This window comes from Corapipo altera, unplaced genomic scaffold, assembly GCF_003945725.1.
Source record: "Corapipo altera isolate COAL_440 unplaced genomic scaffold, ASM394572v1 77b, whole genome shotgun sequence".
In the NCBI taxonomy this organism is placed as follows: domain Eukaryota; kingdom Metazoa; phylum Chordata; class Aves; order Passeriformes; family Pipridae; genus Corapipo; species Corapipo altera.
The window spans coordinates 4068370-4081956 of record NW_020884933.1 but is presented as its reverse complement, the minus strand read 5'-3'; the positions used below and the strand labels follow the sequence as shown (position 1 = coordinate 4081956).

Here is a 13587-nt window from a genome sequence, read left to right as displayed (position 1 = left end):
GTAACTCGGGGCGGCCCCCGCGCCGCCCGCCCCGTTCCCGAGCGCTCCTGGGGCCGCGCTGCGCCCTTTGCGTGGCGGGCGATTCCCGGAGCCGTTACGCCGTTTGCGCAGCGGGCGGTTCCCGGAGCCGTTACGCCGTTTGCGTGGCGGGCGATTCCCGGAGCCGTTACGCCGTTTGCGTGGCGGGCAGTTCCCGGAGCCGTTACGCCGTTTGCGCAGCGGGCGGTTCCCGGAGCCGCAGCGGCAGCGCCGCCCCCGCCCGGCCGCGCTGCGCCGGTTGCGTAGCGAGCCCCAAGATGGCGGCGCGGTCGTCGTCGGCGGAGGCCGGAGCGCGGGCGGCGGCGGAGGCGCGGCTGGAGGCGAGGGCAGGGGTGAGGCGGGCGAGGGGCCGCAGCGCGTAGCGAGACCCACAGAGCGAGACCCACAGAGAGACTGTCGCGGGTGGGCGGCCCCCCCGCGCCCCCCCGTCCTTCCCCGCCCGGCGGGTCCCGCCCTCCCCCGCCCTCCGGGCCGCGCGTCCTCCGGCCCCGCCGCCCCCGGAGCGGAGGATGATGAAGCTCAAGTCCAACCAGACGCGCACCTACGACGGGGACGGCTACAAGAAGCGGGCGGCCTGCCTGTGCTTCCGCAGCGAGAGCGAGGAGGAGGTGAGGGCCGGGCGGGGGGCGAGGCCGGGCCCGGGACCCCCGAGCCGCCCGGGGTGGGTGGGTGGGTGTGGGGGGGTGGGGGTGAAGGGCTCGGTCCCAGCGGGGGGTATTTTTAATAGGTGTAATTAAGCGTCAGTGGGGAAGTTGGTGCTTCCCCCCAAGGCTTTTCCTCCCCGTTAGAGCCGGGGGATGCCGCGGGGGTGGTGGGACAGGCTGGGGCAGCGCGGGAGGGGGTTTGGCAGCCGAGGGGACCGACCACGATGGCACAACTTCAGTCCAGCACATCACATGAGATGGGAGAGGAAACCTGACCTTGGATTTATAAAAAGAAACTGGGATAAAAGGGGACTGATGGAGTGCCAGAAGTTGCTGTCCAGAGAGCTTGGGAGGAAGTGGGAATTAAAGGTGGATTGGTTGGTTTCAGAGCGGCCGCGTTGCTAAGGGGCTGCATTGTCCGTGCAGTTCCAGAGACTTCACTCAGATGTGCAATTTTGCACTGTTCTTTATTAATACCTTCTGAAGGTGGGCTCGGGGCGCTCAGAGCAGTGAGGTTGCAGGTCTCCCTTGTGCTGCTGCGGGAGCCAGGCACACACACTCCACTGCCTTTGCTGTGCCCGAGTGAGTGGCTGTGCTAAAGTCTTTGTTCTCCTGATTATCATATTTGTAGCTACAGGAAATCTGAAGGGAATGCAGACAGTTCACTGGAGGAAAGGCAATTAGCATACATCCAGTTATTATTTAATGTGAAGGAGGCTGCACAAGCCCTTTGTAGCTGTGCTGGCGTGGTGAGGAGTGTCAGCATTTCAGCAGAGATGGTCTGAAGCTACAACAGTGTGTTTGGTGCAGCTTCAGTGTAGCTGGTCCTTCCCATGAACTGTGAGGAAATTTATGGTACTTTGAACTAACTGTGAAGCAGAACATAATTGTGTTGTGTGACAGTGGTGGGGCTGCTCAGCACAGGTGGGTGAGGGTGTCAGGGTGTCCTCGTGCCATTTCACACAATTGCTGAGGCACTTTGGAGATTCTTCTCAAGAGGTGGAGGCTTGGCCACGTCTGATTGCAGAAATGTACTTTAAACAGGTACCTGATGTAAGTAGCCTTTGGTTATGAGTTTTATTTTAGCACACCTCAGTTGGCAGCATCCAGCTGATCCCTCCACCTCCTGCAGCCCCTGGGAGCTGCTCTCAGAGCCCTCAGGTGTGTTGAGGACCAGTGTCAGAGCCCTCAAAGTGCTGGGACCCCAAGAGTGGCAGTGTCCCAGTGCTGACCCAAGAGGGTTGAAGGAGGAAAGTGAACTCATTCCAGAGGCAGCTGGTGTGGGACAGGTGCTTTCAGCAGGCCCAGCTGTCAGGTTTGTGTAAGGCTGAGCTTTAAAACCATCTCTGTGTTAGTTGTGCCTCTGCTGTGGTCTGCAACAGCCTGTGGTAGATTGAAGAATCTCATTTAATTTAAGCTGGTCCCATTTCAGGCTGTAGTTTCTAGGTATGGCCTAGGGTAGAACAGTCTGCTCCTGGTTTTGCAGGCAGGAGTTGGGGGAGCTGACTCCCCGGGCTGCTTGTGCTGGGTCCTTCCCAGGGGTCTCTGAGGCTGCGGGTGGAGCTCTGGGCAGGTTTTTGTGCCCAGGGCAGAGGAGGTTCTGGGTGAACGTTGTGTTGTCCCTGGAGCTGTGGGCACTGTGGGTGTGTGGCCTTGTCCCCTCATCCCTGGTGACATGGGGCCGTGGCTGTGCTGCCCTGGGACACCTCGGGGAGGGACACTGGTTGCTGTGTCAGTGCTGCAGCCGGGGCTGGGGGGTTTCCTTGGATGTGCCCTGTGTGTGCTGTTGGTGAGGAGCCCCAGCAGGATGAGGCAGGGAGGGGCAGCTCTGTTCCATTCTGAATGCAGCCTTTCCAGGGCCCTGTTTGTGTGTGGTACCTGTGACTTGAACCCTGAGCTGAAACTGCAGCCTCTGTTCTCACCTGTTACACCCCTGCTGTGGGAGCTGCCCTGCAAGTGAGTTTGTCTCAAGTACATTTAGGAAAGTTCTTATCCAGTCCCACTGGGATGGATCCTGTGCTTGGCCTTGGCCAAAAGGCCGAGAAGCCATTTGAGCCACACTTGTGTCAGTGATTGAAATCAGCAAGCAGGACACCTTGATTTTTAGTAATTTTTCTTTCTAGTTTCTCCTTAGGTTAATTCCCATTTGTTGTCACTTAAATAAACTTTGAGGGAAGGCAACTTGTGTGCACTCACTGCTGCCCACGTTTTTTGATACCAAGCGAGGTGTTACCTGTGCATGTTTAAGCAGATAGTTGAACATGGCTGTGAAAGGTTTCTTGGTCTGCTCTTGGAGAATAATACTTTCTTATGCTGACATATTTTATTATTGATTGCTTCTATTTAAATGGAAATTGGGATCTATTTAAAAGGTCTCTCCAGGGAGGGGAGAAAGAGTCAGAGCCAAACTATGTACATTAAAGATCTATTAAAAGCTTACTGTTTGAAAAGAAGAGAGAAGAAAAGAACCATGTTTTGATAAATAAATTAAACTTACTGCATTACATAGGATTTTTTCCTAGGGCTGGGTGTTTCTGGTTGCTCTTTCTTTTAAGTGCTTAAGAAATAGTAGAACCTTGCTCTTGCTTTTCTTCTTAATTTCTTCCTATGACTTTGAAAAACCCAGTTTTCTCCTGTTATGAACCCCTAATTAGTTCTTGAATTAAACAAGTCTGTCAATGAACAAGAAGAAATAAGAGAAATTCTGTTTACACTTACAGAGGAGGCTGCTTTCTTCTGTTTAGGTGTTTGCTCCCTGACTCCTCACTTCACTAATGTATTTTTCTTTGAAATCCCGGCAATCCCTGGAGATTGCTAAAGCTGCATGTCCTTGGTTTGATGATACATTTGCAAATAAAGGGTCTTAACAGAGAAATACTTTGTTTCTTTTTTAGTTTTTGAGTGATTTATTTTTTCCTTATGCTGCTGGAGGTCGCACATTGTCTCTGTATTGCATTTGGAAACTGCTACTTTTGGACATGAAAGAAGCTCTGGAACGTTTTTGGAAGACCAAGCATTGGCTGAAAAGATGCCTTTGTTACATATTCCTTTAAAAAACAGCACAGGGAGAATTCATTTCAACATGAATCTCGAATGGGGCAAAAAGTACATTTCTGACTTGGGCTCTGTGGACAGCCCCCAAAATGTGTGTGGTGTCCCAAACCAGGAGCCATCTCCTTGGGCAGGAGGGAGAGCAGGGGCAGGAACAGGATTCATTGGGAGAGTGGGAACAGACTTCAAAGGACCTTTCAGCAGCCGAACCCAGGGCTCTGTTTCCTTCTCTTCACGTGGAGTGAACTCCCGGGACATTTGCACACGTGGGGAAGGAGAGTGTGAGCTCTGTGGTACCTCTGGAATCACTCAGTGATGTCCCTGCCTCTCAGTATTGCTGTCAGGGTGTTATTTTTACATAACACACGTATCTTCTGTGTAGACCAGCTGTTTCCATGAGGAAATGTTCCAGAAAGTGTCCCTAATGCCTTCCTGTGCAGCGGCAGCTGGAGCCGTGCTCCGTGTGGGATCTGACAGGGATAAAAGGGCTGTGAGGCCGGGGCAGCAGCAGGTCTGAGCAGGCCCACATTGTGTCTGTGAAAGGACAAGCTGCTCGTTAACCAGGGCCGTTTTTAAAGAGTTTTTGGAGGAAATGCCTCGGGAAGAATAGGATCCGGGCTCGGTCATCTTTTCTGAGTTGTGAATGAGGCCTGAATGGAGCTGAGAGAAGGGAAGTTTCACCCAGGGGCCAGTGCCCTGCCAAGCCCTGCAGTCACCAGAGTGGCCCCACGGCCTCCCTGGGAAAGCCTTTGGAATGCAAACGAACCTTTTTCTTCTGAGCTCTCCTGGGCCGGTTTTACTCCAGCTGTGATGTAACAGGCAGAGCTGGGATTGGAGCCACGGTGCGTTGGGTATCACGCGCTGCTCCTGGGCCATCCTTTGTGCTCTGCTCCAGTATTAACCAATAATAGCCAAAAACACGTGAAGTGCTTCACTGTTGGGATGTAGGTGAGCCCAGCATCACGTGGTCATCCTGCTCCCCATGGAATACAGGCTCAGAATCCCCGTTCTGATGGCTCAGCTTGGCTGTGCTGCTGTCAGCTACATAAAAGGGTTGTGGTTGAAACCAAATAAAGTTCTCCCTGTCTGTTGCTAACACGTTACCACATCTGCAGGAGGATAAGGGCCAGCTTGGAAATGGGTCTCCTGCCTGTGCTTCTCCTGCCCCTCTCAGCTCTGCTCATGGCTTGTGTTCTCCAAGAGCAGGAGCGTGGACAGACATCTGCAAGACCTGGCTTTCATCTCAGAAAGTGTTTCGCCTTCCCACAAAGGCAGCTGTCACTGAACAGTTTTACAAGCAATTCCACCCTCTCTTGTACTTTCCCAAACAACAAAAGAATGAAAATTGTTAAATTTTCACTTCATTCACTGGAGGCTCAGTAAGTTGTTTTGAAACTGAAGAATTGAGTCAGTTTTGTTCTGCTGCAACTCAGGGAAAAGTGATGAATACGGAAGGAGGAGGGTGTGCTCCACCCTGGCTCTGTGGAGAAGGACCCAGGAGTGGTGTGTTCTCTGCAGAGCAGTGCTTTGGAATCTCTTCCAGCTCAGATCCATTTATTGCCTGACCTGAGTCTGGGGCTCTTTTTCCTGCCTTTCTCTCCTCATGCTGTGTCATGGGGTCACCCACAAAAATTGGATAGAGCAAAATCAACAAAACTCTACCTTACAAATAACAAACATCCATTTTGGGATGCTGTATGTGACCTCCAGTGGTTGGGAAGCAGGGACTCCATTTCTTTTTCTTTTGTTCTTTTTCAGTCCAACCGAAGGACTGGCTGCACAGACCAGTCAAGGATATTTCAAATTTTGTGTGTCTTTGTATCAGAATTCGTGTCTCTGGGGCTGCCCTTGTTGGGCAGTGGATAATTCACTCTGACTCTTTGTTCTCAGAAATTTCATGTTAACGTGTGAAATTCGGAGGGATATGATTACCTGTAGTGGATTTTTGTCTGACGTTTCAGGTGGACTGAAGGTTATTTTCATTCATATTGACTCGGGGTTACTTTTCTGTGTGTAAATGACATGTGTTGATGTTGTGTGTACAATTAACTACTTACGCTTGAGCAGCTTCTCAAGAGTTTTGGTGGCTGTTGGGTTTTGTGTGCTGTGTTTTATGTTAACCAGAACAGTGCATGTGGACACAGCTGCTGACAGCCAGAGCCATGTGGGCTCTGTAAAAGGCCCAAATACCCCTTCATTGCTTTTTTCCCCCTTCCTTTTTCAAAAAGGCAGTTACAAGCTAGCATTCCTGCTGGCAGAGGTGTGCCTGGACAAGTTGTGTAAGCACTGAGTGGTCACCAAACTGGTTTTGACAGTCAGAGATAGCTTCTGGGGTTTGGGGTCTCTCTCTGGGAGTGCCCCTTATCAGCCCTCAGCCCCCGAGAGCAGTGGCTGCTGTGCAGGTCCTTCAGCTGCTCTGGGCCCCGGCCCTGCTGGGGGAGGCAGGGTGTAGATAATTTCTGTGGTTCTCTAAGCCATAATTTTGCTGAGGGGGAGCACTTGGGATCGTGTTCCTCCTGGTAAGAGCAGGCAGTGGCTCTGGAGTGGCAGGAGCACTGTAGTAACAGTAACACGACCCGTGGTGTTCTGCAGCCAGAGCAGCAGCGCAGCACACGGTGATTTATTATTGTTATTCTAAGCAGCAGCCTAAAAACCAACAGAATCTTCCTTATTTTTTCCTCTCTGGTTATAGGACTGTAGGTGCGATCCAAATGCTTGAAACTACTTGAACTTCTTCCAGTTCACCTCTTGCTCCCATTCCAAGACTTGTGCTTTACTTTTGTCAAGTTCTGTGGTGTGAATACCTTCCCCTTCGTGCTTCCTGCCATGAATTTCCTGCCTCCAGTTCCTGGGTACCACACTGTAGGTTAAATCCCGTTATCCCACGGAGCCTGGTGCCGGTGTGTGTGTGGAAAGGAAACGTGTCCTGCTGAGGAATGGGAGTGCTCCTGTGAGGACAGGCTGTCATGGTGAGGAGAGGGATTTCTGTTGAGGGTGTGTGTTCTGTTGGTGGTCCTGCTGGGTGCAGGGCTGGGGTAGCCCTGCTGACCACAGGCTGTACTTGCTCCTACCCTGTGCAAACTCTGGAGTGTGCCTGGAATAGCAAGAGGTGGGAGAAGCCCTCCCGTGAGCCTTGGCGTGTGCCCTGGGACTGTCCTGCCTTAGTGTGGCACAGCACGTGGTTTGTTGTAGTGCAGTCGAGGCCGTGTTTCTGCCGGGGAAATGAGATTAATTTTGCACGGCTTTGCCAACGCCAGGGTCCCTCCTCCCCTCCTGCTCCTGCAGAGTGCCAGTTGTCGGCCTGTGCTGGTCACAGGGCATAAAGGTGGTTTGATGTGGTCGAATGGAGATCCCACTCTTGTCAGACAGAAAAGCGTTAAGGAGACCAACGATAACATTTGGGGATTGAGAGAATATTTGTTAATTTTGAGTAAGGCATCCAAGGTGCTTGTTATGCTGGACGTGGCACTGGCCCTGGGATCTGCCTGGCCATGGGGCACATCGGAGTGGTGCTCCCACAGCTCAGCTCTGAGAACAGGCTCGTGCTGAACCGAAACTTTCAGACAAAGGCAGATTGTACAGGCAGAGCTCACAGTCAGCCATCTTCTGCTCCCGGCTCCCGCAGCCTCTGCGGCAGCGTCTCCTTCCAGTCTGTGCTCTGATCAATGATGCTGAAGTGGGAAAGGAGTTTAAATGTCGGGAGGTTTTTTGCTTTAGTTGCTATGCAAATGACGTGATTTATGGCTCAATGTTGATAGAAAGCATGAAAATATTGATATAGAGCATGACAATATTGAGGGAAAGCCTGAAAATATTGAGGGAGAGCCTGAAAGGCAGTGCAGGGGCTGTGTCAGGAGCCAGCAGCTATGGATCGGCTCCTGGCAGCAGGAGGCTGCCGGGCCAAACCCCCGGATTTAACATCTTGCCTGCTGTTCCCTTGCTGGCTGCCAGCTCAGCCCGGGCTGGCACGGGTGGGTAGCACTGGCTTTTCCTGGAAGTCTGGAAGGTTCTCAGCTCATTTTCTGCTCACACTGGGGCCCAGCTTCTAGCAGGGCTGCGGCCCTTTTAGTCTGCTGAAATTCTGCCGCAGAGCCTCTTTCGAGGAACGGTGTTCCTCATGGTGTAGACGCTCTTGTTTTATTTATGGGGGGTGGTGGTGGTTGTTGTTTAAATCCATCACAGCATGAAAGAACCTGGAAATCCCTCTGCCTCTGTTTTGCTAAGAGGGAGTTAAGTCTCTACCTGATTCTGGTTGCTTAGTTTTTGCTCTGCAGAGCCCCATTATTCCTGGAGAAAAAACAGAAAACCCCCTCCATGTGGATACAACAGATTGGTGTGTGAGTAGGTTGTTTTAAGGTCAGCATTATGTATTGGAGATGCCCAGATTTATCCAGGAGACAAACTCTTTTCACCTTTTCCCGTGGAGATTCTCTCTTGGTGTGGCAATGCAGGCAGCCTTAGATGTCTCGGTGTGTTTCCTGTCTCCTCCAGGCAGAGTTGTTCCTGCTCAAGTTTGTTCGGATTTGTTTGTTGTGTGCAGCTTTGAAGGTTCTTGCCATGAGGCTGCAGCCCTGCTCTGGGCTGAGCCCCTGCTGACACTTCAAACTTGGCTTATTTTTCTAACCTTTCTCTCGAGTGGGGGTTTGTGTGTGAGAGCCACGGCAGGGCCACCTCCTGCCTGCCAGGGAGGCTGGTGTTGCTCATTTCCCTGCTTTGAAATGACATAATTGTCTTTCAAATCCCAGAAAACAGAACTTGGCCGTGTGGCATGATACCTGCAAGTGCTTTTCCCAAAAGTCTGCTAGACTTGGCTCCAAAATCCAACTCCAAAATCCCTGGTAGGCCAAGAGTCTCGGTAGCCATCTTAAACACAGTTGCCTGGCAATAATAAAATGGAAATATCCAAGCTTCCCATGTGTTCTGATCTGATTTAAAGAAATAAAAGAAGTAATTTCTGGTGTATTTTTGGTGACTATTTAGATTAAATTAACTTCTTTAGAGTGTATTCAAATGAAAGTTTTTATGTAATAAATAAGTAAATGAGCAAAAAGCCAACTGTACCTTGGGCTGGTCTAGTGGAAGGTTTCCCTGCCCATGGCAGGGGGTGGAATGAGATGGCCTTTAAGGTCCACTCCAACCCAAACCAGTCTAGGATTCGGATTATAACAACCTTTTCCTTGATCCCTCTGAGTGCACTGCATGTGTTGGGACACAGGGCTGGTGTTGGAAGTGTGGTTTTTTCCAGCTCAGCAGTGTCTCCCCCTCGTTTGGAACTCGGCCCCTTTGTCTCGGGAGAGCTCATTGGTAGCAATATCCTGTTTGAAGTTGTTTTAAAAGAATGACCTTGTAGGGCTTGTTTCCTGCTCTCTCCTGATTTGATTTCCTTTTTATTAAACAGGAAATAGTCTGATTACATAAAAGTGTGAGAATGACAGGTTTTTCCTTCCCAGCGAGGGTTGTTCATATTAATTCTATTCAGAAAATGCTCGACTGCCAGAGCAGCTGAAGTTAATTTACTTTGCCTCAAACAGTTGTTTACACCCAAAAGTTCCTCCTGGTGTGTTGCTGAGGCATTGTCTCAACCCGAGCAGGTTTCCTGGAGCACTCTGTGTCCAGGGTTCCACAGCAGATCCTTGTTCCCACGACTAGTAGGTGGCAGGAGTTCAGGAGCATGAAGTGTGCTGTGTGAGTTTCAAAGATCTGGTTCTGCAGCTTCTTTTAATCTTTTTTTCCCCTTTGAGCTAGAGCTCTGAATTGCAGTCGGAAGCGGCAGAGCTGGTGCTTCCTTACCTGGCAGCAAACGTGCACTTGAAATGTTCCTTCTCTTTTAGCTTTGTCCTCGGAATCACCGGCTGACCTGCAGTCAGGAGTTTGAGTCCAAGCTGCCCTGTGGACAGCACTGGTGATGAGTGAGGAAGGAATAACTCCAGGGACTGTACTCCAGGAGGTTTGGTGGCAAACCGGAGGTGGCTGGGGACAGCCCAGGACTGGCCTCTGTCCCGAGCCTGAGGGCTCTCAGGATGAATGAAGTTTACATTCCCTATTTAGGCATGGCTTACTGATGGTGTTTTACATGGACTGGGTGCCTGGGGAAAGGAATTCTGCCTTCCTCTTGGAGAGGGCCAAAAACTCGGGATGTCACTATAAAGTAAATGCTGTTCTCTCTCAGCCCCGGCCAGAAGGTGGGGCAGGGAGGGACCATCCCACTTGGAACTGTGGAACTGAGGGGGCCCTCGCAGCCTCACTCCTTTCCAGTATGAGTTTCATCCCATGGATTGGGGAGTGCTCAGGGATATGGGTGGGGTGGTTGGGTAAATGATGATGCTTCATGTGTTACGGGGTTGAGGGGTGAGTTTGGCTGAAGCAGGAAGGGAGAGGCTTTGAGACTGTTATTGGTGGGATCCACAGAAAAATGATGATTACAGGAGTGCTGACACTTGAGAACCAAGGTCAGTTCCAGGCTTGGAGAAGGTTGGCCCAGCAGTTGCCAGAGCGTTGGTGTGACCCCTCTGCAGTTTCTGCTGTAAGCTCTGCTGCTCCTGGTTTGAGAGCTGGGGTTTTGTCCCCCACAGCTGACCCTAGTCTGCTCACCCTGGTGTGTTCAGGCCTGTTGACCCCCCTCTTTTCCCTGTGCTGAGCCAGCAGGGATGGGTGGCCCTGGAAAATGAAACATCACTTTGCCAGGTGGTCGGTTGGCAGATGAGAATTTTCGAGATAAAAGAACTGGGAAGCCCTGGAAATCTTGTGCTTGTTTTTGTTTCGGAAGTTTAATTTTGAATTCTGTAGGTAGATTCCTCCTGATAGTTAGTGCAAATCTTTTCATATCCTACTGGCAAATCAGAGTTTCCCCAGTAAAGCCTGGGATTTCAGTGTCTCTGCAGTGTAACTCAGCAGTGTCTGACACTGTTACAGCTGGCCTGGAACCTAATTGGACTGGTATGCTGGAAAGTTTCTGGAGCAAGTCGCTTTGGCTCTGAGCTTTGTGCCAGTGAAATGATGAAGTACAGCAGGATGACTCTAATGAACAAGCTTTGTTTAAAGAGCTGGGCAACAGTATTAGTTTTGTTTTTAGTTTCCATCTCTGCTCATGGATGTATTGCAAGTAGATTTAATAAGCTCAGTGTCTCGCTATTCTTTGGGACAGTCTGTGGCTAGCTGAGAGCGTCACTGAGCGTTTGTGTTGCTGGAAGGTGGCAAATCAAAACCTGAACTTGTACAGAGCAGAAGTACACTGGAATAAAATGTGGTTCAAGAAAAACTGCCACAAAGCATGAATATGGCAAATCCCTCCTGGGAAGGGGGTCACAAAGGATGAATATGGCAAATCCCTCCTGGGAAGGGGGTCACAAAGGATGAATATGGCAAATCCCAGGACGAAGGTTGAACTATTTTTCTCATTCACAAAAGTCTGTCTGTCTGTGCAGCCCTTTCCTAGGGGATTTTAAGTGGTTTAATATAAGTTTTTATTTTGCTTACACCTCATTGAACAACTTCCTCTAAACCAAAGTACCTGAGTGCTGGCTCCAGAGCTGACCTCCTGGGTGCCTGCTGCAAAAGAAGCAGAAAACAGGGGGCTGAGAGTCTCTGCTCAGACAATTGCACCTAAACACTGCAGTGAGAGTTCCCTGATGTGTGTGTGTTGTTGGTGACGTAACTGCAGGGACAGGCAAGGCCAAAGGTACCAGGACAGTTAAATCAAGGCCCTTCTGCAAGGGGTGGAGGTGCTGAGCAGCATCTGTGTGTTCCTGCTGCTGCACGAGGTGTATCCTGCACTGTCAGGCCTCGGCGGTGCCTGAGCACGCAGTGAACTCACACTGTGTGTGCTGCTGTGTCCATGGTTTGCTGTGCAGAGGTGGTTTTATTCTGCAAAGTGTCAGAGCAGGGAGAGGCAATGGCTGAAGTACTGAGGAGTGTGGGAGTGCCTCGGTGTCAGTGCTCATGGCAGAAGTGGAGTGTTGGCAAGGCCTGGCCCTGTGTCGGTCGTGTTGTGGGGTGAGGGATGGCTGGCTCTGGGCTCTGGGAGGCAGCGCTGCCCTGGTGCCCTCACTGTGCTCTGCTCCCCACAGGTGCTGCTGGTGAGCAGCAGTCGCCACCCCGACCGATGGATCGTCCCCGGGGGGGGCATGGAGCCCGAGGAGGAGCCCGGCGTGGCCGCGGTGCGCGAGGTCTGTGAGGAGGTGAGTGAGTGTCTGATGCTGGGCACTGCTGCCCTGGGGAGGGGGTTGCTTTCAGCACTCTTGCTTGTGTTCCACGAGGTGAAGAGGGATATGGGGTCACTGGTGGTATCCCCATCACACATGGGAGGAAACTGGAGTCCTAAATAAAGCGAGCATGAGAATGTAATTAAACCTCTTAGCTGGAATGAACTTGTCCTTGCCTGATACCTTTAACTGAAAACAGATAAAATTCAGCCCTAGGCACTTCAATGCCTGTGAAGATATTCTCTGCTTTGTTTTCTCTGTATGAAGAACAGTTTCTTAAAAGAACTTCAGCTGTGCCTTTGAGGAGCTTCTAGTACTTCCCTAGGAGGTAGAAAAAAGCCCTTATGAGCCACTAAAGACACTCCAAATAGAGAGACCTTGGTATGTTTTGGTCTAGAACAGATTGTGATGTTTATGTGAATAAGTGAAATTGGCTATAAGTTACCAGCAACAATTCCTAAAGTGTGTATGGGTTTGTTAGCTCTGTTTTTCTTTTTCACTTGAACTTGTTTCAGGAGGGAGATCAAACACAGATCAGTGGGCTGTACAAAGAAGGCATATTTTTCTTTTAAAGCTGGAAGAGCAATCTTTTTCTTCATAAGAAATGTAAAGGCAGCAAATGGCAGTTGACTGCATTGTATGTAAAACATGTTTTTAGAATTTGCTTCTGAATATCAACAAATTGGAGAGATGCTTGTGTTCAGAAACGATTAAATGATTATAGATGGATGACCAAGTAGGTTCATGGTTACATAAGACAGGATTAAAAATGCTTTTGAGAGGGTTATAAATCTTTGTACTCTCTGCAGAACAGAAATCAAGAGCTAATTGATGGAACTTGGGAGGGCCCTTCTCCTGTAGTTGCTTTATTGAAATGTCTGGTATATGCAGGTTTCTCTCTGAAGTGTTTGGAAGTACCTGCTGCTGTCTAACAAAATGCTGAATATTTGGGCTGTTGGACTCATCAAATGTGGCAGCTCCTGAGTGGTGTGTTTCTCTTTGGATGTTTTTATAAACTAGCAGTTTATCACAAAGATACAAAAGATTATACAGTCAAAGTGTATTTTTTTCAGTGTCTTTAGGTCCCTCTAGTATTGGGGATTGCTACTTGCAAATTTTGTTTCCAGCTTGTAACACAGCTCCTGCTTTTCCAGTAACTCGGCAACCTTTCAACCACATAACAAGCCAAAGTGAGTGCAACCAGAACAATAGGAATATTTTTAGCTGCAGACTCCTGCTTTACAGCCCAAGTGTTATTAATAATGGAGTGATTCGATACAGAAGCCCGGGGTTCATTCAGGAGGTGCATGGCTTCACCTCTCAGTCCTTAAAATAAATGTGCATCACTGCTCCCCTCCCGGGAGAGCCAGCGCCTTCCATGGCAGCCCCGGCTGGAAGGGAGCCTTGGCACGGCTGGGGCAGCACAGGAACTGGTTTGGGCTGGCTGGGATAATCCCACTCCTGGCTGGTGTTCCCTGCTCACGTGGCCCGCTGCCACTGGGAGTGTAACTCAAGCTGTGGCAGCCTGGCAGGGGTGAGTCATGGCCAGGCACCTCTGCCCACCCCACAGGGAACAGCGGGGGAACAGCGGGAGCTCGGAGCACCCACGGCTCCCTGGGGCTGTGGGAGCAGCTGTGGGAGCTGACAGGACA

General features: G+C 50.5%; 1 protein-coding gene across 1 annotated transcript in view; it reads left to right on the top strand.

Moving 5' to 3' along the window:
- The first annotated feature begins 355 nt into the window (after positions 1 to 355).
- Positions 356 to 13587, top strand: part of NUDT3 (nudix hydrolase 3) — a 22960-nt gene continuing 9728 nt past the window's right edge. Inside the window, exons 1-2 of the mRNA XM_027659659.1 lie at positions 356 to 647; positions 11801 to 11911. Coding sequence (XP_027515460.1) covers positions 549 to 647; positions 11801 to 11911 — 210 coding nt within the window. The 5' untranslated portion in view covers positions 356 to 548. The remainder of the gene's footprint in view (positions 648 to 11800; positions 11912 to 13587) is intronic.